The 26,639-nt window shown below is 33.0% G+C and overlaps 1 protein-coding gene across 1 annotated transcript; it reads left to right on the top strand.

Annotated features, from left to right (window-relative positions):
• Positions 1 to 3,039: 3,039 nt before the first annotated feature.
• On the top strand, positions 3,040 to 25,741 carry LOC136276235 (uncharacterized). Its single transcript, XM_066087691.1, has 31 exons — positions 3,040 to 3,255; positions 6,304 to 6,396; positions 6,962 to 7,060; positions 7,155 to 7,298; positions 8,240 to 8,354; positions 9,094 to 9,238; positions 9,736 to 9,799; positions 10,058 to 10,163; positions 12,040 to 12,131; positions 12,394 to 12,517; positions 13,048 to 13,179; positions 13,438 to 13,719; positions 13,810 to 14,013; positions 14,205 to 14,345; positions 14,538 to 14,813; positions 15,090 to 15,293; positions 15,549 to 15,689; positions 15,929 to 16,041; positions 16,247 to 16,368; positions 16,691 to 16,812; positions 16,929 to 17,061; positions 17,225 to 17,343; positions 17,436 to 17,567; positions 17,887 to 18,066; positions 19,148 to 19,307; positions 19,418 to 19,503; positions 20,517 to 20,624; positions 21,100 to 21,231; positions 21,673 to 21,858; positions 22,354 to 22,555; positions 25,222 to 25,741. The coding sequence occupies exons 1-31, from the start codon at positions 3,088 to 3,090 to the stop codon at positions 25,523 to 25,525; spliced, it is 4,629 nt and encodes a 1,542-aa protein (XP_065943763.1). The 5' UTR covers positions 3,040 to 3,087; the 3' UTR covers positions 25,526 to 25,741.
• The last annotated feature ends 898 nt before the right edge of the window (positions 25,742 to 26,639 follow it).

Here is a 26,639-nt window from a genome sequence, read left to right as displayed (position 1 = left end):
CTTAAACAAAACGCATGACCTTCTGCAGAAGAAAAACATATATTACAATGTAAATGCCACAAATACTTATTGTGTAAGTATTCATGATTTTAATAACGACATTTTTTAAAAAGTATTATGCTGAGAAAGGAGATCATACATGTAGTTTGTAGGTATATTGATTAAATGCGAGTAACAAAATTTACGCAAGGCAAAGCATCCCGCAGTAGCTATTATTTTGATCTACTATGCTGTTTGTTGGAAGAATCCTTAAACAATGTGATAGTTAGCTTTTATAAATTATCAAATATGAAATTCAACAAAATGTGGCATATTATTTTAAAATATAAAGTTTACCTTAAATTGTTTAACTATTGACTTCCATTTTGTAAAGAAAAACTCCATTTATTCATCTTGCTTAATGTTTATCAAAGTCTTTATACAGAACTCTTTTTCTTAAGGAGATTTATAGAGTCTAATAGTGGCTACGTTCATCCAGCCTTCTTAATAAGACATATGAGAGTTTTAATAAATGACTAACATTAGACTTTGTAATCGTTTTATTTTTCAATAAAAACTTAATTTGACACTTAATAAATGTGTGCAATATACCATTTCAGCACCTTACACATTCCTGAAATAGATATTTTATTCGCATCAAACCTTTGTACCTGTAATAATTAACAGTTTTTTACTTTACACAACGACAAACGAAATATACGAGCCTGGTATATGCGAAAGTAATAACATAATAATTCATCAGTGATGTAATACAGAAGCAGGCGCATTATTTCAAATTAACGTTAAGATATTAAATTTACAACTGTATAAAGTTTATTCCCCTTAACATAATGCTCATGATAATCGCAGTCTAATAATTATATAATAGATTAGCCCCTCATTTTATTATTCACAAATAATAATACGTAGGGACTTATTTTAATTAGACTCCAGTGGTTGTTTCGTTGTACACTTTTCTTTCAAGAGTTCACAACAGTACTAGGTTTATGTTATGCATCAAAATAACTAGCTTTGTTCAAATCAAACGATATCATAAAGCCTGATGGTAGAGGATTTTCATTGATGTGTTCCCAGATTTAAATGATATTCTACGTAATGGTAAGTGTTCTTATGATAGTCAATATGAATTTCCGGTATTTTATTTCCCGTGATTTTCTCAATCATTCCGAGCATTTGATATTCTATCATTGGTAATATGCATGTAATATTAAATACATGTATTTATTTACAAATGAAATAAGGAGTCCCTATGAAGAATCATGATTATTCTTCCCTTTTTTCTTTGTACAAGAAATTTCACATTTAAAAAGGAGCATTGAGCACTGAAGCAATTTTAAAGCATGCATATTCCAGGTAATTTAACTATATTTCTATTAAATACGCTTTCTAAATTCTACATGTACCATTTTAAATGAGTCACATTTTGGTGAATTGACAACATTTCAGAAACAAGAATTTCATTGATATAATTTAAGGACGTAGATACATGTACCCGCGTTCAGTTGTTTGACGTCAAATACTTTGACTGCTGTGTTAGTGATTGACTAACTCTGTATGTCTTTTAAATAACGAATATTGCACCTTTCGATCGTATAACGTTACAGCATAAAATATTACTTTGCATGAAAAAGAAATGTTCCGCAGTTAAAGCATTTCCATCCACATTTGTATATACATAGACTTGAGTGCCGATCGAGTTTTTTGCAACTTTATTTAATTAAAGGAGCTTTTAATGAGCTTTAAAATCCTATATCACATGTATATGGTGCATGTTGATAGAATTCACACAGAGTATGTGAACATGTTTGATTGGGAGGAGGGTGAAATAAACTCTTAGTACCGGGGTACTCTATGTTTAGAATCTGTGATTTGGAGCTCAAGACGATCAATATTGAAGCTTAAGTGTTCTTCATCGAGCCAATGCCTTAGGAGACAAGAGTATTTTAGGTACTCAAATGATCCAAATCATTCATTTTTTGCTACCTGCTTATTATGGCAGAGGTCGGTCGTGACCGCATATTGAACCCATAACCATTTACCACTTAAAGGTCTTCCACTAAGCGCTACAGTAGTTCTAAACTTTAATTTTTTTGTTACAAAAATTTCGATCTCAAAGAAAGTTGCCCTTTAAAATTTAGAATAAAATACCACTAAAAGACTTGACAAAATATAGAAATTATTTTACTATCAGCCTTACGTGTACATGTTTGTCAACTAAAAATAAAAAGTATATACATGAAAATGTGTTTTCTTAAATAAGATCAGTCTTCAAAGACCTGTTTTTTGGGTGCAGATTTTTTTCTTTACTTTGAGGTGCTCATCATCTTCGGCTGCTTACGTTTGGTTACTTCAAGAGGATATCCATGACCTTGTAAATGCTGAAATCGAATAGGGTTAAGGGTGAGATAATTTCACACATCTGACAATTTGATGTAAATATACTTCGAGTAAACAATTCGCGCATAGTAAATGCGTAAGTGCGTGCGCTGTGTGTGTGTGTGTGTGTGTGTGTGTGTGTGTGTGTGTGTGTGTGTGTGTGTGTGTGTGTGTGTGGGGTGGGGGGGGGGGGTGGGGGTGGGTGGGTGTTTGCCCGTGTGTGGGTGTTTGCCCGTGTGTTGTGTTTAATTATTTGCTCACTGTCCCATTATAATTAATCGATGCCAAATATAAGCACTAGTATATATTTTAAATGTATTTAAATGCATTTCATGATACGTATATTTATGATAAGAGCATTCATAGTAAGTTTAACAACCTCTAATGCTTTTTGTAGATCTAATTTCTTTCTAATGATGTATGTACATGTAAGCATCCGTTCTAGTTCATGGTTTTAAAAAGACATTTCTGCACGATTTATGTCGTTTCAATAAGAACTAAATTTCCGATTACTTGATGCGTAATGAACCATGACATCAAGATTTGTTACTGTTGGGGGTCAATTATGTATATACATATATGTATAGGTATAATAGCTGGGTGGTTAGGTTTTTTTTTTTAATTTCAGGCTCTGGTTCATGTCCTCTTTGTATAAAAAGAGCAAGTTTTAAAATTTAGACGTGGACTACAAATTCAGACAGGGCTGACGAGATGCAGCTCTTCAGCTCTATCGCTTTCTGCTCCCTGCTTGTATTCGCAGTTGGGAATTCAGATTTGGTCCAAGCCAGCAGCAAATTACGCGAAACTGAAAAGGAAGAATCAGTTTTAAGAAATGTTTTACGAGCACTGATAGAAAGAAACCATGTCCGTCAGCAAAAGGTAGAGTTTATTTAATAATTTACATCTTTTATTTGCAGTGTAGTTCGTTTACTTAAAATTATTTGGGTACAATTATAGTATTTAGTTAGGGTATAATAAGTGAAAAGTTATTTTTCGCTTCAGTTTTTGAAAAATGTCCTTTATTTGATTTAAAATTACCAATTCTGATACATATAATAAGATTTAACCATACTTACTCAAAGCTGCTTTATAGAAAATAACCCCTTAGTTTTTATGTAAAATAAACGATTTCAAGTACATAGGAATTATAATGGTTCAATTGAAATGCATTCCTTAAAGAACATTAATATTAAGCTAAACAATTGTTGCCAGCACTTACTATAAATTAGATATAAAACATATGTTAAACTGGGTTCTTATCCAATTTTTCAATTTATGTTATGAAAACATGTTTAAATTCTACATCAGACTAAGAAATATTAAACCAAATACCATATATAATAATGCACTTTTAGTATCAGCTTTTAAAGAAGCGTAAGACAATGAGTTAGCTTAAAGAGTTATACTTCATGGCAAAGGAAGTTTTTTCATCTTCAACAAAACTAAATTTAACATCTTTAGATATTTACCATAAGGATTTGAGGTTTAAGTTGAATAAAACTTTTGGTGATATGATCTTAGAACAATCGAACAAAATCTCTTCTTACTCAAGAAATCTTCATTTCTACTATAAAATATTAAATTCTATCGAGTATAAGTTGAGAGAGCATTCAAAGTTTCACTTGAAAAGACATTAAAATTCCCAGCTTACAAGATTAAGAATAAGTGCACTTTCACTATTCATTTAAACAGGTAGATATTGTAAACCAATTATCCCAAAGGAAAAACGTTTATGCTACGCTTGTAAATTATAAGTTGAAAATTGTACTTTACTGTCCTGTGTAATTTTAAAATTGTATTGATGAATTATATTTTGGTATATCCAATTAAAGATCATGTGATTATAATACTACAAAACGTCTATGTATCAACTTAGATAGATGCTTTATGCAGAGAAAACAGTTCCAGGGACTCGGAAGAATTTTAAAAATTGTTTTGCATACTATACCCTCTAAGTTATAATATTCTTTTGTCTGTCATTTGATTTCATTTTGACTGTTTGCCAACAAGGTGATGTCAATAAAACATTGAACTGAATTGTAAAGAACGGGTAATATACATAGATAGGGTAGCTAGGCTGACTTTTGGATATCCGGTATCGTCCAATTTCGGGAACTTACTGCATGTATAATGACTTCCTAAATATACACGATACCTTCCAAGTGAGCCACTTAAGTGGCAAAGATAAAAGGATATTAAAACTTACACGTTATCAAACAACACTTTTCAAACAATTTTATTTGATTTATATATGTTTTGTGAAACAATTGTTAGCATCATAAAACAGAGGCGGGTCGAGCCACTTATTTACTAGCAAATGATTCAGCTCATATTCCGTGGATTACACTTAGTTTTCAAGGTACAATAGCTGATATGAAAAGCAGAAGTGGGGTGGTTACCAATTAAAACCTCCTTTTTCTCAACATTCCGTCTTTCCTGTAAGAACCTTTACCGCCACACTAGGAAAATCATTGTTTTTGCAATTGTTGAAAAAAAGCACCTGGGGGGGGGGGGCTATACATGACTTGCGTGATTGATTAAAAAACACTTGTTGAGAACTGCCTGTTTATTCGAATTAATGCTTATAAAATGATGCAGTTGCAGATGTCCGGTGTGTCAGGAAATCCGTATGATACGCTGATCGATCAAAACTTTCAGCTCCCGTTACACCCAAATTCCCATACAAAGATTTTTCAGTCAGACGTACCGCTGAATAATAAAATAATAACAATAATTCAAATCAATAATTTACTTCATCTTTATAGTTAATTCAATAACTGAAAGAAATATGTGAATATGAATAATAAAATGGTTCTTTCATGATTCATGTGGACTACGAAGGTTGCAATAATTGCAGATTGTTTTGTTTCATATACATGAAACCAGGTAAGCCTTCATACACAGGATGAAGCTTTGCCATTCAGTCGACTGAATGATAACTGAATGCTCTGGAAAGGTTACTGAATGGCAGAGATATGCCATTCAGTCATATTTCAGTTACCTTTCAGTCACCTTTCAATTGACTGAATGTCAGAGATTCATCCTGTGATACCCATATGAATCACAAAAGAAAGCAATTTATTGTTCAAATAAATGCATCGCTTACTTTTTTCAAATGACAAACGATCAAAATAACATAGCGTTGGGAAAATATAAAAAAGGTAGCAATAAGTATCAATGTCATTGCATTTTGATGTCATGGTGACCTTTCACTGATAGAAGTGTGTCATAAAATATTTGTTCTTAACTTTGAAGGTCGCAGTATATTTACGTCATCTTACCAAGAGCGTGAAGAGTGGATAATAAAAGTATAAAAGATCAAATAACATATAAGAAATCTAATTTGTTTAATTTATAAAACCACATTTCATAACATAATTAACATTTGGTGAAAAATAAATTTAAGTTGGTTTTTTATTATAATGTTGACTATGTGTATGATCAAAGTCCTTTAAGCTTAAAAAACCGGGCCATCAAAAAGATACGAATCGTTGGGCCGGGCATAATGTAAGAAAAACAAAATAAGCAGACTTATCGGCCCCATCTAATCTGTTATATGCATGTACATATACCTGTTAGGAGAGGTGTTTTGTATTTATAAGAAATATTCCTCAGGAGAAAATATTTTTTAGACATATATGATTTACACCGAAATGAAAATATTGCATATTGTAAGTAGTAAATAAAATAATTTTTTGTTTTTTCGATTTTGAAGATTTAATCGGAGAATTTCAAGAAAGGAAAAGAAAAATCATTACTAGAAAAAAGAACATTAATATTCTTGATTGACACCAATACAAGAAAGAAATTTGCAATAAAAATCTAATAAGAAAAGCAAATGAAAAAACATGAGATTTTTGGGGTCTACATTTAAAGTATAAACTTGTTAATATTTTTTACAACATTGTCCATTGTCATTTATTTCAGAATAGTTTGCATTTTACTGGAAGAAATGCTGATATTTCGCTGAAGCGAGAAAATGAAGCAAACAAAGAAAATACTGCTGACGATGACCTTGGGGTAAGCCAATCTCTCATGATCTAATACACTTTTGACTATGTGAAATATCGAAATTAGTTTTGGTCTCATTTAAATTGCAGGGTGATGCGATTTTTCATGTTTAAATTTTTCTTGTATGAATAAACATAGACGAAATATCTCCATCATTTCGATAAATGGATGCTTAAAAACAGATTAGGCTAGCAAATATAACAAAAAATAAAGAACATTAATATATCGGAAACGATATTAACAGTCCATAAAGTTGATTAAAATGTTTACTTGTAAATGGATAGAAGACCATTTAAATTAACAAACTAAAGCTTTTACATGTAATGTTTATCGTTTCAATAAATTGTATTTTTCTGAGCGCTGTTCTAGAATCCCTTTAAACAAGTTTTTGTTGAGTAAATATTTTGAAAATTTAAGGGGGAAATTAATTTTTTTTTTAATTTAAAAAGTTTTTTTTTTCAAGTAAACATACACAATAAAAGGGTAAATATCATGCTGCTTAAATGGTACAGACAGTGATTATTTAAAATGTTATACAGTGTATGTATATTTTACTTTCTTTGTTTTAATCAAGAACGACAACGAAGGGGATGTGGACAATGCTCATGATTACAAGGTGTTGGGGAAAAAGGGCGACTCTAAGGCTGTCCACGACAAATACAGAAAAGACCACGTAAGTGGAAATACATGCATGTATGAAATACAGAGTCTTTCTTTACTACTGAATCATACAACCAAGGAGTAAAATATTGGTTGAATTTTGACAGATTAAGAATGCCCATACTGATAACACAGAAGCTGGAGTACAAGAACAGGAAGAGGAATGCAATGAGTACTATCACCAAATAGAGATGGCAATCAAACATGGCCGAAATCCAGATGACGTTTCAAAGCCGGATGTCGATTGTGAGGTAAATCGAACTTGTTATATACAAAAAAACCCATTATTTGTTTGTTGAAAAAAAAATGATATTGACGCATTAAGCAAAACTACTTTAAAATTAACATATTCAAAATATGTGTATGCAAACAAACCATTACTTCTGTTTAAACATGTCTCATATGTTTAAGGTACATTTAGATTATTATTAAAAATCATATCATAATTTTCTCATTTTTTAAAATTACATGTACCTTCCGTTTGAACGGAACAAAATTCAAACACACGCGAAAATCCTTTCTCGAAGATTACTTTTAATGGAAATTTTGGAAATAATTCGTTGTTTTCTAAACCTTAATGCTCATCACAAATCTTGACATGCTTGTGTTTACTATGCTTTGATTTTGGGCATTGGAATTCGCCCAGCCTTAAATTTGCCCACTGACAACGAGGGCGAAAATAAAACGGGGGTGAATATTGGGGTTAAAAATCACGTGGTGAATTATACTATTTTACAGGTCAAAGTATACCGTTTACAACAGAGAACACGAACGCAAGAAATAACAGATTTTTGTCTATTCAACCATGAGAGCATGTTTGTCTTTTGTTCTCCTTCTAACACAAGCTTATGAATATAAACATATACAACTGCCATGAAAAGGAGAAGAATAGTCAAACATTCACTGACTGTGTATTAAATCTGTAAAAATGTGGGCCTCTTTAGTATCCTATGGATATTCAAGAACACGTTATTTTTCTTACCTTTGAAAACGACTTATTTCGTTGTAAATATAAACGTTATATCCAGGACATTTCATTCAGGTGCAGTTAAAACATTGGCAATTCCTACAATGAAAAGAAACATGCCATTCTTAAAATCAATTTTCGCTATTATTAAATGTCCTCAAGTGCAGTCATCTTTTAAAGCTAAAAAAATTATCTTTAATTTTAAAATTTATTCATATATTGAAGATTTATCAGAACGAAAAAAGAATGAATGGAAGATCTAAACGATTTGCCATCTTGAATCCAGGTGTTTGGGATAGAGGGATCGTGCCATACTTATTTGATGCCGTATCAATGTATGGTAAGTATCAATAAACTATACGTAGCTCAAAATGCTCGCCAACATACCGAGTTAAACAAACATTGATTTTGGGCTGTAAAAAGTTGCGTTTTTGCGTCGGTTGGATACATTTGCTAGCTCGACAGTGTATTAAACGATACTTAAAGCTGTACAGTTACTGCAGCTCCAAGGACATTCGGGATGACAGACCTTGGAGCTACAGCTCCATCCATACAAAAGAAAAAAACTGTATATTTATTGCGCATAAAATGTGCACAAATTGTTCGTTTTGGACATATTAACCTAATTTAAGAAAATATTTTGTTGAAGTAAATACCAAAATATCAGTGACACATTTTACTTTATGTTTCATTATTTTATCTGCCTCTGAATATCTTTTAAACACCCTCACAAGTCCCAAAAAGTAAAATGGGTGCTTAGGAAACCTTTAAAGGCAAATAAGGAGTGAATGAGTAGTAAAATAATCTATTTTTTGGTAGGAAAATGTTTGCAGAATTAGTTTAATAATTTTAAAGCCGTGTTCATTTTTTGTGTTCAATAAATATACAGGTTTGTATAGTTGGAACTGTAGCTCCACGGTCCATCTATTCAAATTTCCTGTGGAGTTACATTTCTGCAGTAAATTGAATGTAAGACATACATACGGTGCGCAGTATTGCACTTTCCAAGCTCAATTTTTAGTTTTATTCAAGTGTTCTCTTTCAACAATAAAAATAAAATCTTCTTTTATATAATCAAGACGAAGAAAAGCAGTTCAGTAGGATTCGCGCACACAACCACTACGAGTACTGGACATGTCTGAGGTTCATCCCGTACACAGAGACCACCCAAATTGACTACGGTTTGAGTCACAACAATTACCTCAAACACCTCAGTACAGGAGGGTAAATGAAAACAAATCTATCAGTCAATCTTCAAATTCCACATACATGGGAAGGGGAGCGGCATAGTCCCTACGACTACTATTTAAATGTTTATTTTAATATCTCCACAATCTTTTTATAGGCACTCAAAAATGTTGGGGGGGGGGGCAACTCTTCAAAAGTCAACTTTCTGTATAAAAGTTTAAGAAAAACTCTTGTTAAAAGATAACCTTTTCCCCATCCCCTTCCTTGGTGTTACGTGTATATCCCTAGAACAATAACTTGCATACTAAAATATGATTTGCCGCAGTCTAACTTTTATGAAATGTGCTTTGTTTTATCTTTTTAAATTCCATTGATTCATTTTAATTTCAAGAAGAAAAAAAACGTATTTTCGCAATGAGTTTGACTACTTCATTCCGAAGTGAATCCGAATAATTTTTCATTCCATAGAAATAGCACACAAACTAGATTCAAATAGAGTGATAAACAGTTACATAAGTTCTTTTCTGTTTTAGATGTTGGTCATTTGTTGGCAATCTAGCTAAAAAGAACGGTCAAAATATCAACTGCTGTGGTAATGTAAGCACGTAAACATTTAGTTAAACAGTTTTTGCTGAGATCACAATTGTTATAAAATTATGATTAATTTTGAAATACTCTATAGATGGAATAAATTAATACATGTACGTTATATATATTCAGAAAAGTTATAAATCTCAAGGGAAATAAAACTTTAAATTGCTCGGTGCTTTATGCAGAAATATTTATACTATGTAGTTATCTAAATTTTACCGATAATATTACCGAAATTTAATATCAAAAATTGTATTATCATAGGATGTTTGTGTGCATGAACTTGGTCATGCTTTTGGGCTGAACCACGAGCAGAAGAACCCTCTGTACAATGACTATTTGAGTGTTCATTATAGCAACATTCAGGAGAGTGAGTTACAATTTATACTTATAACTACATGTACTTACTAGTAAACATAATATACATGTAATATTTTATAAACAATTTGTTCCTTATATACATATAACAATGAAATTGAATTCGTTACAATATACATACTGTACTCTTGCCTAAGATACTAGTATTTAACAATCAGCTGTTGCATTTAAAGGGACTTGGACACGATTTAAGATCAAAATTTTTATTTTTATTTTTTATGTATAAAATGGTGAACTGGTGCATTTTAAATGATTGACCAAAATATTGAATGTTAAAGTCAAGTTACAAGCGAGATGCAGAGGTAAAAATTGGTTTTAATGTAAACAAAGCTCGAGTTTTATAGTTGTTTACAAAAAATGTAATGTAGAAAATTACCATTTCTTAGACAAAATGACACGTAAAAACAATTTAAACTAATTCATTATCTTCATAAATACTATTATCAACAAAAGAAAGATACATTTGATTGAAACTTACACCAATACAACACATATGTAAAAATTGACAATATTGAGCTTTGTTTACAAAACAAAGAATTGTGAACTCTGTATCTTGCTTATAATTTGATATTTGACTTTCAAATTTTGACATAGCATTATAAACTTCTATATTTATCAGTATAAACATTTAAAATGGAAAAATAAAATTTGAAAAATTAAAGTCAAATCGTGTCCAAGTCCCTTTAATATGCTATTAATGGAATTGTAATTTCTTGATACAATGTCTGTCTAAGAAAAACAAATGAAATCAAAATATGACAAATTATAAGAAAATTCTTCTTTTTCACGTTACATATTTATACCCTTAAAATCATGAGAGCGAAAACGCGTTTCTTACTGGGTTTTATGATAGGAAAATCTAACAGTTTTTATGCACTTGGAAATTCTCCGGACTCCTCGCACAGTTTTTCAACATGATCGTCAGAGATCTTATCATGTTGATCGCAATACAATATATCAATAGACTCTCTTCTTTTCGGTGAAGCAATAGAGACGGGTTTTTAAAACAAAAACACTGGGGGTTTTTTCCGTTCTTCTGGACGTAGGTTGGACACAAACTAAGGTGTTTATAAGATTATCGAAATATATGGAATGCCATAGCTGTCTTATGTGGTTATTTCATGTGAAGATGATGCTTAATTATGTTATGCTGTGGTTATTTCATGTTAAGATGGTGCTTTATTATGTTATGCTGTGGTTATTTCATGTTAAGATAGTGCTTTATTATGAAGATGGTGCTTTTTGATCTGAATATGGTGCTTTATTATATGAAGATGGTGCTTTATAATATGAATATGGTGCTTTATTATATAAACATGGTGCTTTTTATGAGAAGACGGTGCTTTTTTTTAAAGATGGTGCTTTTTTTATATAAAGATTGTGCTTTTTTATGTGATGGTTCTTTTAATACTTTCATATAAAAAAGTACCATCTTCATATAATAAAGCACCATCTTCAGATCATTAAGCACCATCTTCACATGAAATAACCACATCATAATATAATACAGCACAATCTTCTTATGAAATAGCAACATAAGGCAGCCATGGCGTTTTACAGAAATATTTAGCGAAAATTTGTGGAAGTAGAAACTTGGAACAGAGTATAGACGATGCTTGACACGTATGGTTTACAATGCTTTGCAGTCAATTCCGATGACAGTTGTGGCACTGGCATACTGACCATGATCTGGTATGCCAACCAATATAAAAACCTGCCGTGTAATTGCAGTTCACTAAATCATGTTTGCCAAAAATGACTGTATAAATATTGTATTATGGTTTTTAGGTATTTATTTTCTGTATAGATATTTTGCTACGATGACATTTTACATTGACTTATTTTAACTTCAGTGATATCTATTCTAGGTTACAAGAGTCAGTATTACGAGCGTAACATTAAAAGCAGCTGGATGTTCGGGTATTATGATCTGTCGAATGTGATGCATTATGGAATGTATGTAAGTTTTCCTTTAAATAACATGTTGCAGCTACATAATCATATGTACTAAATTAGTTTCTGATAGGGACAACAAGTTTGTAAATTAAAAAAAAAACACAAACGGCACGAAAAGTTTGTTGGTAATTTTCAAAATCTTTTTGAATAATTTTTTTCTCTGTGGGTTACTATTCGTAACGCTTTATCAATATTCAATATATCAAATAAGCCATGAGAAAAATTGTTGACCTGTATATGAATATCCTATTTCTCATGCCTTGTAGACTTTTACGACTGGAGGTCCAACAATGTCTGTGTTTGATCCTGATCTTGAATATCTTGTGAAAAAAACGGATCCTTACCAATATTATTTGTTCAGCGAGGTGTCTCAGATTACAGATTGCAAAGGTACATGTATATATGGGATACCTATAGTATTCAACACAATCATAGAGATGATATATTAGATTGCTTAATATTGTTTTGCGTATATATATATATATATATATATATATATATATATATATATATATATATATATATATATATATATATATATATATATATATACACATTCCTCTTTCATCATGAACACAAAACAGAAATTTACCCTGCATATAGTCATTTACCCAAATCAAAAACGATAAATGAAAACAAAACACCACATTATATTGCAATAAAATTTTACTCAAAATTACATGAAGGTAAAAATTTTAAAGGTAAAAAACATGTAAAACATACTTGTTAAACATAATATTACATTATATTACTCCCTACTTAAGATTTTTTAAAATATGCCTTTGATTTACGTTAACAAATTAAGTTTGAACTTTTAAACTACAAATTTAAGTAAATCCCATTTATTTGATAAATTCTTTGTCAGTTGTTTAAAAATGTTAAATTTTGGATTGACCTTTATGATTAACCTTTTTACATAGGATTAAAGTGTGTTGATTTTACACTGACCTGTGACAATTCTGGATACCAAGCTTACATTAAAGATCAGTGCACCTGTCGCTGTCCAGAAGGACTTGATCCAGCCATGGGATGTCGCACGCGCTACGACGGAGGTACACCTACGATAGATTTACTGTGTTCTTTTATTCGTTCATATATTAAAAGATTGGCGAATAAAAAAAATCGCTTTCACAATTCTAGTCTTTATCTGTCCATTCTGATCCTAATTTGAATATAGAAAAGACAAAAGGCTGTTTTGCTTAATTTTAATTCAATTTTAAAAGGAATCTTTTACTAAATCGTGTTTCGTTACTCAGACTTATAAGAATTATTCCAGCATTTGCCCAATATCAACTTTTGTTTCATTTTAGACCGAATGTTAGCTTCCAAATGGCCGTCTGATTCCTTTACGATTCTCGGTACACAGACCACTGGTTGTCCAAGTGGATTTTACGAAGGCAGTCTCACTCAGTATCACAAGGATACTAAACAAAGTCACGTCAGTTCTATATTTAGTGCTGATGTAATATCTGAACCGACATCTACGGCATACAATTTTTGTACAAAGAAGAAAACTGACGAAGATGCTACTTCATTGAGTTGGCCAGCAGGAAAATACTGTATATATCAACAAGATGAAGTGTGTCCTTCAGGTAATTCTATTGTTGATGAAAAATACTTATACAAATCAACTGGTATTAGACAATTCTTTTATTTCTTTTGGTTTCTTTTGGCCTTCGTAGGGTTTACTTCGGGATACATTCAATACGATGATTTGGAAAACCCTTCTAACATTTCCGGAATTCTTCCTGATGGACAGTTTGAAAGCGACTCAAGATTCTATTTCTGTTGCCGCAGTGACGGTTCGACTTCCTCACCAGTAAATCTGCCCTCTGGGGAACCTTTCATTATATTTCCGTCTACAAGATACTGTCAGGAAGTTACAGGTTAGGCTGTTTACAGAATAAAAATGTTTTACTCATAATCTATTATATAACAAGTTTTTTTTCTTAACGAGACCTCACTATAAAACTTCATAGAAGTTAAATAGACTTTGACTTTTTGAATATTATTTATTATTATTTGTTAAAACATGACTTTATCTTGAATGTGATTTTATATTTCCAATTTGATTTAGGAATGACATCAAGTAGACAATACTTAAGGATTAAAAACGACCAAGAATTATTGCATACAAATGGAGATATACCATATATGACGATTAGTTACACTGTTAACTACAAACTATACTTCTGTTATTACACACCACTGGGATTCGGTGAGAGCACTTATATATATATATATATATATATATATATATATATATATATATATATATATATATATATATATATATATATATATATATATATATATATAAAATTTTTAAACATATTCACTTTTTCAATAGCATAAGTTTTAAAGTTTAAAATATAGTTGTTTTAATATAGCATTTTCGAAATTTTTTCAGACGTCGACTCAACATCTTATTCAAGATGGCCAGCAGAACCATTTTCCTTGATACAGGCGTCTTCAGGATGTCCTAAAGGTTTTGAGCCGGGGCAATTTGTGGAGTACTCCTATTACTCCTCGGTTTCATCAGATACATATTCCTCTTTGTCATCCTCTGACCAATCTTTACAATATCAATTCTGTACAAAACCTCAGACTACCCCTATTGGAGAACAAACAACGTGGGGCCCTGGTTGTTACTGTATCATCAGATCTGGAGGGAGTTGTCCTGAAGGTAATCATCTATCATATCATATATTATCATACGACGCCTGGAGCATTTTCATGTATTTATCAGCTTACGTTCATGATTTTGTTTGTTGTTTGATTGAACCTTTCTTCATGGAACTTTTGCAATTATCCCTTGAACTGATGAATTGAATTTCTTGGTTCTTCATGGCTTAATTCGTATTCACACAACCAGATATATTGAAAATGATAAAAAAGGCAATCATACCAAAAAATCTCAAGTGTACAATTTTTAATTTTAATAAATCACTGTTTATGATAGGATTCAGTGAAGGAACAATATCACTGAAGGATAGTCAGCCCCCATCCGACATCTCTGGATCCCTCCCTGACGGTTCCTATGATGATAGCGTCACTTTCCATTTCTGTTGTCGAGAGGATGGTTTCACTAGAAACCCGCTTCTTATTCCAAACAGAGAGCCCTTCATTTTGTTCAAAGAAACTTCATCATGCCAGAAAGTTGATGGTAGTACAAGCATAATTATATTAAGCATTCGCTTGGCAAATGTCACATGTATAGTGCCTGTGTTTAGAAATCAATCCGCAAATTATTAAGTGGTTTTATTGATATTCATTTGATGCGATTTGTTGCAAAAAGAGTCAACATGGACAGTTGCAGATATTTTTGTTTAAACTTTGAAGGTACGCAAAAATTCAGAACTACGAGTGTTGATTCACTTGAACGTAAACTTATTACAATATTTTTCCAATTTTCATTTAGATATGAGCTTTGAGGAAGAAACATACACAGTAGGTACAGAAGACAATGTTCCAACAACATCTGGACATATTCCAAAAATCTTAGCCAGGTCATACGGAAAAGTCTATTTCTACTTCTGTTACTACTATCCAACAACCTATGGTAAGATCAAAATTGCTTCAGATCATTAAAAGTTTTGTGTCTTTACTAATTTTACAATGCTTTTGCACAATTATTATCCCTTATTGTTGTGAGATCATATGCGGTTTAAACTCGGATTAAACTGTCTCGCTTAAACGTAAGAAGTGTGACACGTGTTAATATTTTTTATCATACCCTAAACATAACATAACATGAAATTTTTCAATTTTATGAATTCGGATATTTACCATTTTGATCAGACTGTGGAAAAACAATACATCTTTCAACGACCGGACAAACCGCCGTCGATATTTCCAGTCCTCAATACCCCTTACCGTACCCCTCTGGAAGAAAATGTTACTGGAACATAATAGTGAGTAAAAAGCAACGGAATCGAGTAAATCCCAACCTTATCAAAATACATGTATGTTTAAAAAGTGTAAAAAGAATAACCCCATAGATTTTATGTATCATCATCAATTATTTTCCTCGTCTATACAATTTTGAAATGTAATAATAGTTGATGCATCAATAACTTGTACTTTTACTAGAAAATAACACGTGTTTATGTATTATAGGCACCACCTGGATTCAAACTCAAACTTGACTTCGATGATTTTGATATTGTGGCTAATTCAGATGGAACATGTGAGGATAGCTTGGAAGTAAGGCATTCACTTCCGGGTCAGTTTGGATTAAGGTAAGCTGGTTGCAAATTTTTAAGTCAGATCACATGTTTAGAATAAATGAAACAAGGCATGAAGAAAAATCGTTTTCGTCTAGACATGTACATGTTAATATAATGTAATTATATTTAATATAATTTAATTATCCTTTTCCATCCTAGAATTACCATTAAGTTTCTGTACAATATTGTAGTGAAAATTATGCTGAAATAGTCCTATTCATTTCAATCATACGTTAGGTATACATCAATTGAGAATATTATCATCATTGATAAACCTTTAAGTAACAACTAAACATTGTTTGTAATTGATGTCTATACTAAAAATGAATTACAGTTATTGTGGAGACAGATTTCCGAACACAGTTATTACAGAAGAGAATCAGTTAGGTTTAACCTTTGAAACCAGTCTCCGTAATTCTGCAAAAGGATTTTCTGCTCAAGTTACTTTACTAAATGGTATGTAATCCAGAAGTTTCGAATTCGAAATACCTAATCTCAACAAAAACTGCAAAAAATGCACATTGTTTTTTTTTAAATTTTGAAATTTATGGATTCCTTTCTTGATCGCACAGAAAATGATTCCAGCTTTTGTTACACCAACAACGGAGAAAACTACAGAGGAACAGTTGATATAACCAGACGGTTTGCCAAATGTGTGCCTTGGTCAGAAGTCAAACACTGTTTAAGTAGTACATACAATCCTATGTAAGCATTCAAAAATAGTGATTTCACAATATCTAATAAGTGTTAATCAATGCACTTGATAAAGTTAAAGAAACTTTTCACGTAGATGTATAATGCTTTCAATACGGATATATAAATTCGATGACATAGTATGATAATATTATTCCCCCCATTTTTTTTCCAGGGATCTTGATGACGATCTTCTCAATAATTATTGTCGAAATCCTGGCCACGGCACCAGACCTTGGTGCATTACCAACAAGTATCTGTGTACCAGGGGATATTGTGACGTTTGTGGAATCGGTGATTTTTTGAATATCATATAACACTTGATAATGATATATCAAGAAATGAACTTCTGGCGGTGTATCTAGAAAGTAATTTTTTTATTGTAGAAAAATGTTTCGACATATTTGATGATTGCGAAGAAAGGGTAACAGATATGCTGAGTTGTGAAAGAGATCCTGAACTACAAAGAGGCTGTAGGATGTCTTGCAATCTGTGCAATCAACAACTGCAAACAGGAGGTATTTAGTTGTTAGTTACAATGTACTGTATTTGTTTATGATTTCTGATGTGGTTCTAGTATGACTTTTGATTTTGGCTTTTTTTACTTTTGATTTTTTTCCCCTCGCGTTGGAAAAAAAACTAGCTTATCTGTATTTTGTCAAATCTGTCAGTCTGTAAACACATTGTGAAGAAAATACATGTAGATATGAATTAGAGTTATTTGTACTGCATTGTCAGGCAAATTAATGCATATACTAGTATGTGTATTAAATTACTTTTATGTTATTCAAATATAATAAATATATACTGTTAAAATCTACTTAAAATCATTGACAGTTGGTTCAGTAACGTGTGGAATGCCGGTGGTACCCTCAGATTCAACAAGTGGAGTCCTGAAAGAAAGTTACTCTGTTGATGAGACGGTGGTACTTTCTTGTGAAACAAACGCTTTCGAGACTCAGACAATCACCTGTTTAGCTGACGGAACATGGTCAAACGCAGGATTTACTTGCGGACGTGAGAAAATTCTTTACCAAGTTTTCCTTGCATAACAGTAATAATGCAATTATACATAAAAAATCGATTTTGTTTAGCTCTACAAATTCAAACTGTTTTTTATTATTATATGGCCAAGAAAAAAAAGGTTTGTTTCCACTTTCCTGACCGACCCTAGACTGTTACACCAACTTGAAACTTTATTTATGATTTTAACTGAAGATCGTCAATTTCCGTATTTGTCCGATCTGGAAAAAAAATCTTGTCATCTTGTCGCTTGTAGCAGTATTTCTTTTGAAATCAGTATATATCCGACTTTCAGCATACACTTCTGCATAGTTGGTCACTTGCATAAAACCCTCGGCTCTAATCAAGTGACCACCTTTCACGGTAGTTGGATCATCGATATATCCACAAATTTGAATCACCACACAATGACGCTCATTTTTAAGCAAGTAACCTTCTGTTATATTTTCAAAGTGAAAATAGACAATGGCGTTCCGTAATAAACTTCATTAGAACGACCATGCAAGTGTTTTGTTTTATATGCACGTAGCATGTATTGTATGGAAAATAAATATCAAAGAATTCAGGTATTGTTCAACTTATTATTATTTTCTCATTTTACACTCTCAGCAGGGTTCAGTATCAAACAGGCACGTATAAATACTGCTAAATAAGGCACATGTGCTTGAGGACAGGATCGACTGCCCCAACCCCCTGATTTTTAAAAAATGTTTTTTTAGGTAATTGTGTGCAATAATTGTATAAATTAGATTAGAAATATGCCATAAAAGGATAATTTAATTTAAAAAAAAAAAAATAAAGTCCGGGTCTATATACTTGGGGGTGGGAGTGGAAGGTGGGATGGTCGATTTTGTCCTCAAACACCTGTGAAAAAAGGGAGAAAAAAATTCCGACCAATCAGCCCTACTTGTTTCGGTATGAAAGCAAAAGCAAAACAAACCGATTATCAGTTTTTAGTTCGTGGTGTTTTTTTTTTAATTAATATTTCTCTTCGGATCAGGTTGTTTGTAGGATTTTTCGATGGTTTTAGAAAATAAAAATATTTTTGAAACTGCACCTTTATATTCTACTTAAGGTTGTAAAACCGGATGGATACCTTACCAGGGCCAGTGCTACAAGGCGTTTTACGATGAAGTTGATCGTGATACCGCAGTAACGAGATGTGCGTCTGAGAACAACGCGATACTAGCTTCTAGCAGGGACGCAAAGGAAAATGGATTCCTGACAAGTTTAGTGTACGTTTCTTATTTCATTATTCTAAAATACTGAAATGATAATCTAGTACATACTGGAATGCTGACTTATAAAGAGAATTATTACCAAGGTATTTGATATATTTTTAAAGACAAGATGGTGTTTACTTCTGGATTGGTATTGAAGACAATCTCTGGGCAGATGGAGAGCCTGTGGAATGGACTAACTATAAATCAGGTAACATCATACTGTAAATTCCTAATGAAAGGCGAGGAATTAATTTCCGCGTATAATCACGAGAAGCAATCCACGCATATTTTAAAGTCTCGCTTTTATTTTTCAGGCAGTTTTGAACTTAAGGTCGGACGACACGTTCCTCGAGAATTTTTTTGTATCTCCTCGTAATAAGAAGTTCCAATAAATTTTTTTAATTTTATAATTACTTTAAAGTGATCAAAATTGACTTGGCTTTGGTTATGTGTCTAGATGGTCGAGTGGTTAGAACCGTGGCCGCTCACTGCCGGAAGCGTATAAGTTCTAGAGGTCGTGAGCTCAAAGCCCGCCCCGGCGAAGATATAGTTCTAATATAGTGAATTTCGCTGTGCTGTAGATGTACATTGTATTTATTTTTGTATCAGCAATCCAAGTGTATTTTCAAGAAGATTATATAGGAAATTGCATACTCAAGTATTTTGCAGAAATGCCTGGTAAGGTACCCTAATTTTTTGCAAGAAAGCTTGTCAAAGTAGTAGTAAACCATTAACACATTTCTGGAAAAAGTTATCTAAAATTGAGGAACGTGTCGTCTGACCTTAAGGAAATTATAGATAAAAAATGGATATTGCTATTTTATATTCTTGCGATTTGATACAGAACAGTTAAATCGCGGATTTAAGTACTCGCGTAAAATTAGGAATTTACTGTATAGAGTTTACGTGTATGGAAAAGCTGTATAAAAGTGATGCTCTTTTAATCCTTTGGATGGTAATTCATGCGTCTAGAGTACAAACTGTACAATAGCCTGTTAATTTAAACAAATCTTGCTCTTTTACTCTCTCTATAATAACGACGGTTTTATATTTTTCATTCACTACCCGAGAGTATTCTCCTAGATCACCGATCATTTGTTATATCATTTTATTTTCTGCAGCATTGACTTTACAATTTAATCACATTTAGACGTTTTATTTCAACATATGTGGGAGTTATTTGACAAGGTCTCCTGTAATTCTGTATTATTCAATATATAGGTTCAACACAGAGCTGTGCTTACATTGCTGATGGGGACGGGAAATGGAGGGGGACCGGCTGTTCTTCAGCCAAGTACATTCCCTATGTCTGCTCGTATTCTCCACAAGGTACCCACTTATTCCATGTCTAGACGCAAACTTTGCCTTTACATTTTTATTTTCCTTAAGAATATTTCTACTAGCTAAGGTGTCAGACAATGCCATGGTTCTTAACTCACAAAAACTAGAAACAGAATAATGTGCTACAAGCAATTTGAATTTAATGAATTTTTTTTGTATTTAAACTCCTTGAATCCTTTTTCCCCTTGACATGAAAAGGATTCACACATGTTGCCCTTACGATAATTCTTAACTTTGAGTAGTTAATGTGCATGACAATTACGTAGTTATCAATGGAATTTAACCATTACATGAATTAAGCTTTTTGCTCTAAGAAGTAAGAAGTTAGATAATTTTATAACAAATGCCTTTCTGAAAGTTACGAGTAAGAGACATTAATGAATGAATAAGCATGGATCAGATCAAGTCCTTTGTTTACAAGTAACATTACTGAATATTGTTGTTGATTTATTTCATTTGATAGCTAGAAAGATTTGCAAAGATGCTTCAGACAATTGCAGAAAGTATGTAAACGCTGACGCCCAAGCATGCAGTAATGATGAGTTTGTATGGCATACGTGTCCAAAAACTTGTGGATACTGCAAACAAATAGAGGGTAACCATATGGGGTTTTTTTCTAGAATTATACTGTATACAGTTAGAGTGCGAACTTAAAACAGGACCAATTAAAAAAAAAATTTAATTGCTATGTTGACTACAAATAGTATCTACCATAAACTAAGTTAATGCCAATTCAAGACTGGATGAAGCCGTTTTCAGGTGTGAAAGGGCGAAAATAATACTGCATACAGTACTATAAATCATTTTAAAACAATACTTTAGATAAAGATTTGACCTTTTGGAGAACTATTTTATGTATGAAGCACAGCTTTAAAATGTCTCTCAGTTGATTTGAGCCTGAGAAGTACTCTCTTTATGAAGTATTCCTTTGTCTCTTTTAAATTCGATTGCTTGTTTTTATATGTATAAACAAAAAAAAAGTAATTCGATTCTTATATACAACCCTGTATCTTATACTTTTGCTGCTTTTTTTAAGACAATTGTCCTGTGCCCAGCGTTACCTTAGAGAGCAACACAGAACTGGTCAACTCCGACAGTGCTCTAGCAATCGGTGACGTGTTACAGTATAGGTGTAAATCAGGATATTCCCACACCCAAGGTGATCTCTACCGAGCCTGTAAAAGGAGTGGGTCGTTTACAGGGGATCCGCCTCAATGTTCAGGTAATTTTAAAATACTAATATGTATGATAACCATACGGCTTAATGTAAAAATTTGGAACTCTGACGCCAAAGCAATATGGAATCTTTACATGTTATCAACAGTTTAAGTTTTGATGGTCATAGCAATTTTAAACGATATTTAACCCTTTTAGATGAAGAACTTTTTATACTTGTAAAAGTATATTAAAAAAAATTTAAATCTTAAATACTTGGAATTTTTATTCAATAAATTAGAGGGTATGGTCAAAATTATATGTTTGAGGCAAATCTGGTGGGTAATATGTTGCCCATACAGTCTCTTTAGCCATCTTTTTTGGAGTAATATTTGCGTAAAGAAAACGTTTACCCATGTTGTTTATTTAAGTATGTCTTAAAATGATTCAATATATATATATATATATTGAATATTATATCAACAATCGATATATATATATATATATATATATATATATATATATATATCGTAGTCATGATTTTCAAAAAAAATGCTTTTAGTGTCCAGTACAGTACCAGAACCCAACAATTACGCACCTTTGGTTTCCATGGGAAAATCTCTTTCAACCCGATATAGCTACACCGGTGTCAACGCCATGATGACGATTCAGAAGAGTGGTAAACTCGTCAAATGGCAGTTCTACAGCGAGACAGACGGAACGGTGGCTCTACAAGTCTGGAGACCAACCTCCACCGATAAAACGTAATAATATCCCGATGATCAAGTCCTCTGGTTTAATTTGTTATACTGTGTATAGTTGATGGTCGTTTTTTAAATCAAAATTATTAAAACAAAGGAATATACATGATTGTATTTGTTTACAAAGATGTATAGACATATCACGTTTTTCATAACAATCAAGCGCGGATCCAGACATTTTTCCTAGGGGGGTCCGACAGAGCCTACCAACATATTGATGCATTGTAAAAGATACAACCTTATTTCAAGGAAATTTTTGGCAGATTTCACTGGCATTGATAGTTCTTGCATGATGTAGGTGCATGAGGGCTAGTGACGACAATCTGTCCTCATTCACTGTACTTCGCATATAGCTTTTAATGCGACGAATCCCAGAAGCCCAGAAATGAGCGCTCGGCCTCACAAGAGGTGCCAGGTAAGGTGCAACCAATGTGAAGAAGTGTTTTGATATCTGGAAAAATGTCTCCGTATGCAATTCTCTATGTATCTAGGAGATTGTCTGCTGTGATGCTCTTTTCCCGAGTTTCCCACCAGCCCTCTTCCATTCCAACAAATGCCCTAGTAGATCTTGTGAAGATGAAGATTGTAAGTCCGATTCCCAGAAGAAAAATTCAGACAGCCAAAAGCATATGCAACACTGTCATCTTTGTTAAACCTGTCATTGAGCTCAGTTGATAAATGATCCAGAAATGGAACAGCTACCGTGCCTTTGTAATATTGTTGCGGAGTGGAGCTACCGATATTTGTTCTGTGGTTGCCTACCACATGTTCTCGGCACCTTCTCTTCTATTTGAAGCTCATTAGCGATTCGTTTGCAATCTTCATACCACGTTTCAAACTCAGCATCTACTCCTTCTCTCATCTCTTTCACCCTCTCAACACGATCGGTTATCAATGTACGGGCTTCATACACGTCCAGATCATGTTTCTGCAGTTTTGATGCAAGGGGCTTCACTGTCTGCAGAACAGCCCTGACATAGATGAACGTCACCAAAAAGTGGTACGACATCATAGTGGCCAACAATCCCTGTGCTGTGATTTTAGTTTGGGCGTCCCACGACCACTCATCTTGGGTATTTTCGTCAATCCCGGGGTTTACGATGGACCGGAGACATTCAATGACGGCAGTATACATGCTATAGAATACATCATAGCAGGTATGACGTTCTACCCATCTTGTTTTACACAACCCCAACAACTTTTTACGCTTTGATTCCAACCCATGATGTTGAAGGACATGTTCAAAGAAGCGCTGCCTTTTGGGAGAGACGTCAAAGAAAACGAATGTGGCATTTACCCCATCTATCATATTTCTCACAAGAGGTATTTTGCACGCATGGGCTATGCTCAAGTTCAGGACATGACTGTTGCAGTGTGTGTAAAGAGCAAGTGGATTGATAGAATTTATTCGAGCTTGACAACCTACCTTTTCTGACGACATTGCTGCTGCCCCATCGTACGCATGGCCCCTCATACAACTGGAAATTTTGTTCTCAGTTAAAACCTCTACTATTTTATTTGCAATTGTTTCCCCAATAGTACGTTTCAGATGGAGAAAATCAAAGAATTCTTCTCAAATATATGGCTTACTTTTACTTTCATTTAAAAATCGCACACACAAAAAACAGGACCTCTTGGTTTGAAAACGTATCGGTTACTTCATCAGCTATGGTAGAGTAAAACCCCCTCCCTTTCAGGCCCTCCAATATTTGATTATTGATGTGCGACCCAATGGTGTCTATGATTTCATTCTGTATGGTCTTGCTGGTATAAGTTACATTTTTTGGTGCATTTTTTATATGATCAGCCAGCTCTTTGTCATGACTAGCTTGTAAATTCAGAATGGCCCAGAAATTGCTCTTGTTGGATGATGTACTTGTGGAGTCATCTCTGTGTCCCCTCAGGGGAATGTTCTGTTTTCCACAGAGAATTACTGATTCAACTATCATTCTCAAGGGCCTCAAGTTTTTGTCATACATGTCCTTGTTTTGTGAGCTAATCTTGTACTGGACTGTGGTTTCTGGGGAAGTGAGGCTTGCTTTCAGAGTCTGATATTCAATGCATGCACTTTTGTGGTAGGCAGACTGTTCGTGTCTTAGAATTGAACAATCTTTTCCGCCAACTTTCTTGAAATTTTTGAATGGTTTACTTACAAAGGTGTCGTAACATCTTACATCTGACTGAGGAAACAGCATACAAATTTTGCAAAGACCCACCTGAAGTGCGCTACTGTGTGTCAACCATTTATATTTATCCAACCAACTTTTTCTCCTTACCAGCGACGAATTTTGTTACAAAGGGCAAATTTTTCAGGGTTTCTTCGTGGATCGTGACGTCATATTTTTCCGACTTGTTCATAGTTGTTATAAATGTGATGTTAATTACATCACATTTATAGCTGAATTGGCATTAACGAATGACAAGCCTAATAGGCATCTTGTCAGATCTATACTGGATAGTGGTGGTGTTTCAATTTTGTTTATACAATAGAATCTGATAACCCCTTTTTGGCAAAATTCGAGGGGGGGGGGGGGGTCCGGACCCCTGGACCCCCCCCCCCCTCTGGATCCGCGCATGACAATTCAATATCAATTGATTCTTGCTTCCAATTGTGCGGAATGTAAATCACTGTTTAAGACAGAATACACGTAAGCTTCTTCATTTTTCAGATACACGTTGATTGGTCAGAACGAGATACCTGATTCATTTGTTGGCGGGATTCGTACCTTTGAAGTCCCCACTGAAAACCAAATTGACGTCCAAAATGGGGATCTGATCGGCATCTTTTCTCTCAATGCGGAGATCCCTTTTGAGCGATGTGATACCGCTACCAATGGAGAGACATATGGGTCAGTCCTGAAGTCAGTGAGCAAGAAATACTCGGTGTCTGATTGGTCCGTTTCTACACAGTACACGTTTCAGGATGTCTCCGACAGCTGTAGGATTATACCCGTAACTGCTTTTATTATGTAGATTAATATTTCAAATCTCTTTAATATGAACATTTAAACAAGTTTCTCAAATTGCATAGTTGAAATGAATTTGATTAATTTTGACTTATATAGAAAAACAACCAAACTTTGTATCGTAAATGAAAAAGTATTTCCTTACACTTCCAGTATGGACCGTTTTCAGTAGGATTAGCAAGTCTTTGGTAGTTAATGCATTCACTCGCTAATGAAATAAATTTTTTAATTCAACATCATTTTTAACGTGTTTTTATTATGACAAAAATTATTAAAAACCATGGTAGATGTACGGGGACCCATATAAAAATAAGGTCACATTTATTATAATTTTCTTTTTACTGAGGTAAAAATAAGATGTAAAAATATATATTGTAAATGAGTAGAATTCAAATTTTCTAAACAATTTTGTAAATTCATAATCTTTTAAAGAAAGAACATTCATGCAATGTTCCTGTTTAATGCATCAGACTCTGTTTGGAAAAATTTGGGTGACATACTCTACATTTGCAGATTTTGAAATCATGTGGGTGGTGTAAAATTAAAAAAAATATAAATACCCATAAACGGTTTAACACCTATCGAAATAAAATATAATATAATATAAAGAATAATTCTATATAATTGTTTACATCAAAAATTGTTACCAAACAGTGTAGCACAATGGGTTTAAGCGTTAGCTACGAAGTCTGAGTTTGAATCCCGCAGGTACTTTTAAAAATGTTCCTTTTTAAAATTTATTTTTCAAATGCTGTAAAATCAAAAATTTTGAAACGGTGAAAGTATTTTGATTATACGGTACTTTTCCCTACATCAATATCGACAGGTTTCCCATACCCCCTTAAAGTACTTCCATCCACATTTGTTAATGCATTTATTTTAGTCATTTGTACATACCATCAAAAGAACTTTTAGAATTTTATATTAAATGCTGCACTCGTATGTTGATAAGATGTTATAGTTTCCACCTAGAATGTTTGTACGTGTACATGGGTGTGTGTTTGGGGGCGAAGGGGGGGGGGGTCTTAGGAAGAACACTTAATCAATCGTATTTTTATTTTTCACTCTTGAGACATGAGTGTTTTTCCTTACCGAACCGATGTCTAACAAGGTATATAGAT

This window comes from Magallana gigas, chromosome 6 (assembly GCF_963853765.1).
Source record: "Magallana gigas chromosome 6, xbMagGiga1.1, whole genome shotgun sequence".
Taxonomy (NCBI): Eukaryota; Metazoa; Mollusca; class Bivalvia; order Ostreida; family Ostreidae; genus Magallana; species Magallana gigas.
This window is presented reverse-complemented; position numbering and strand designations above follow the sequence as displayed.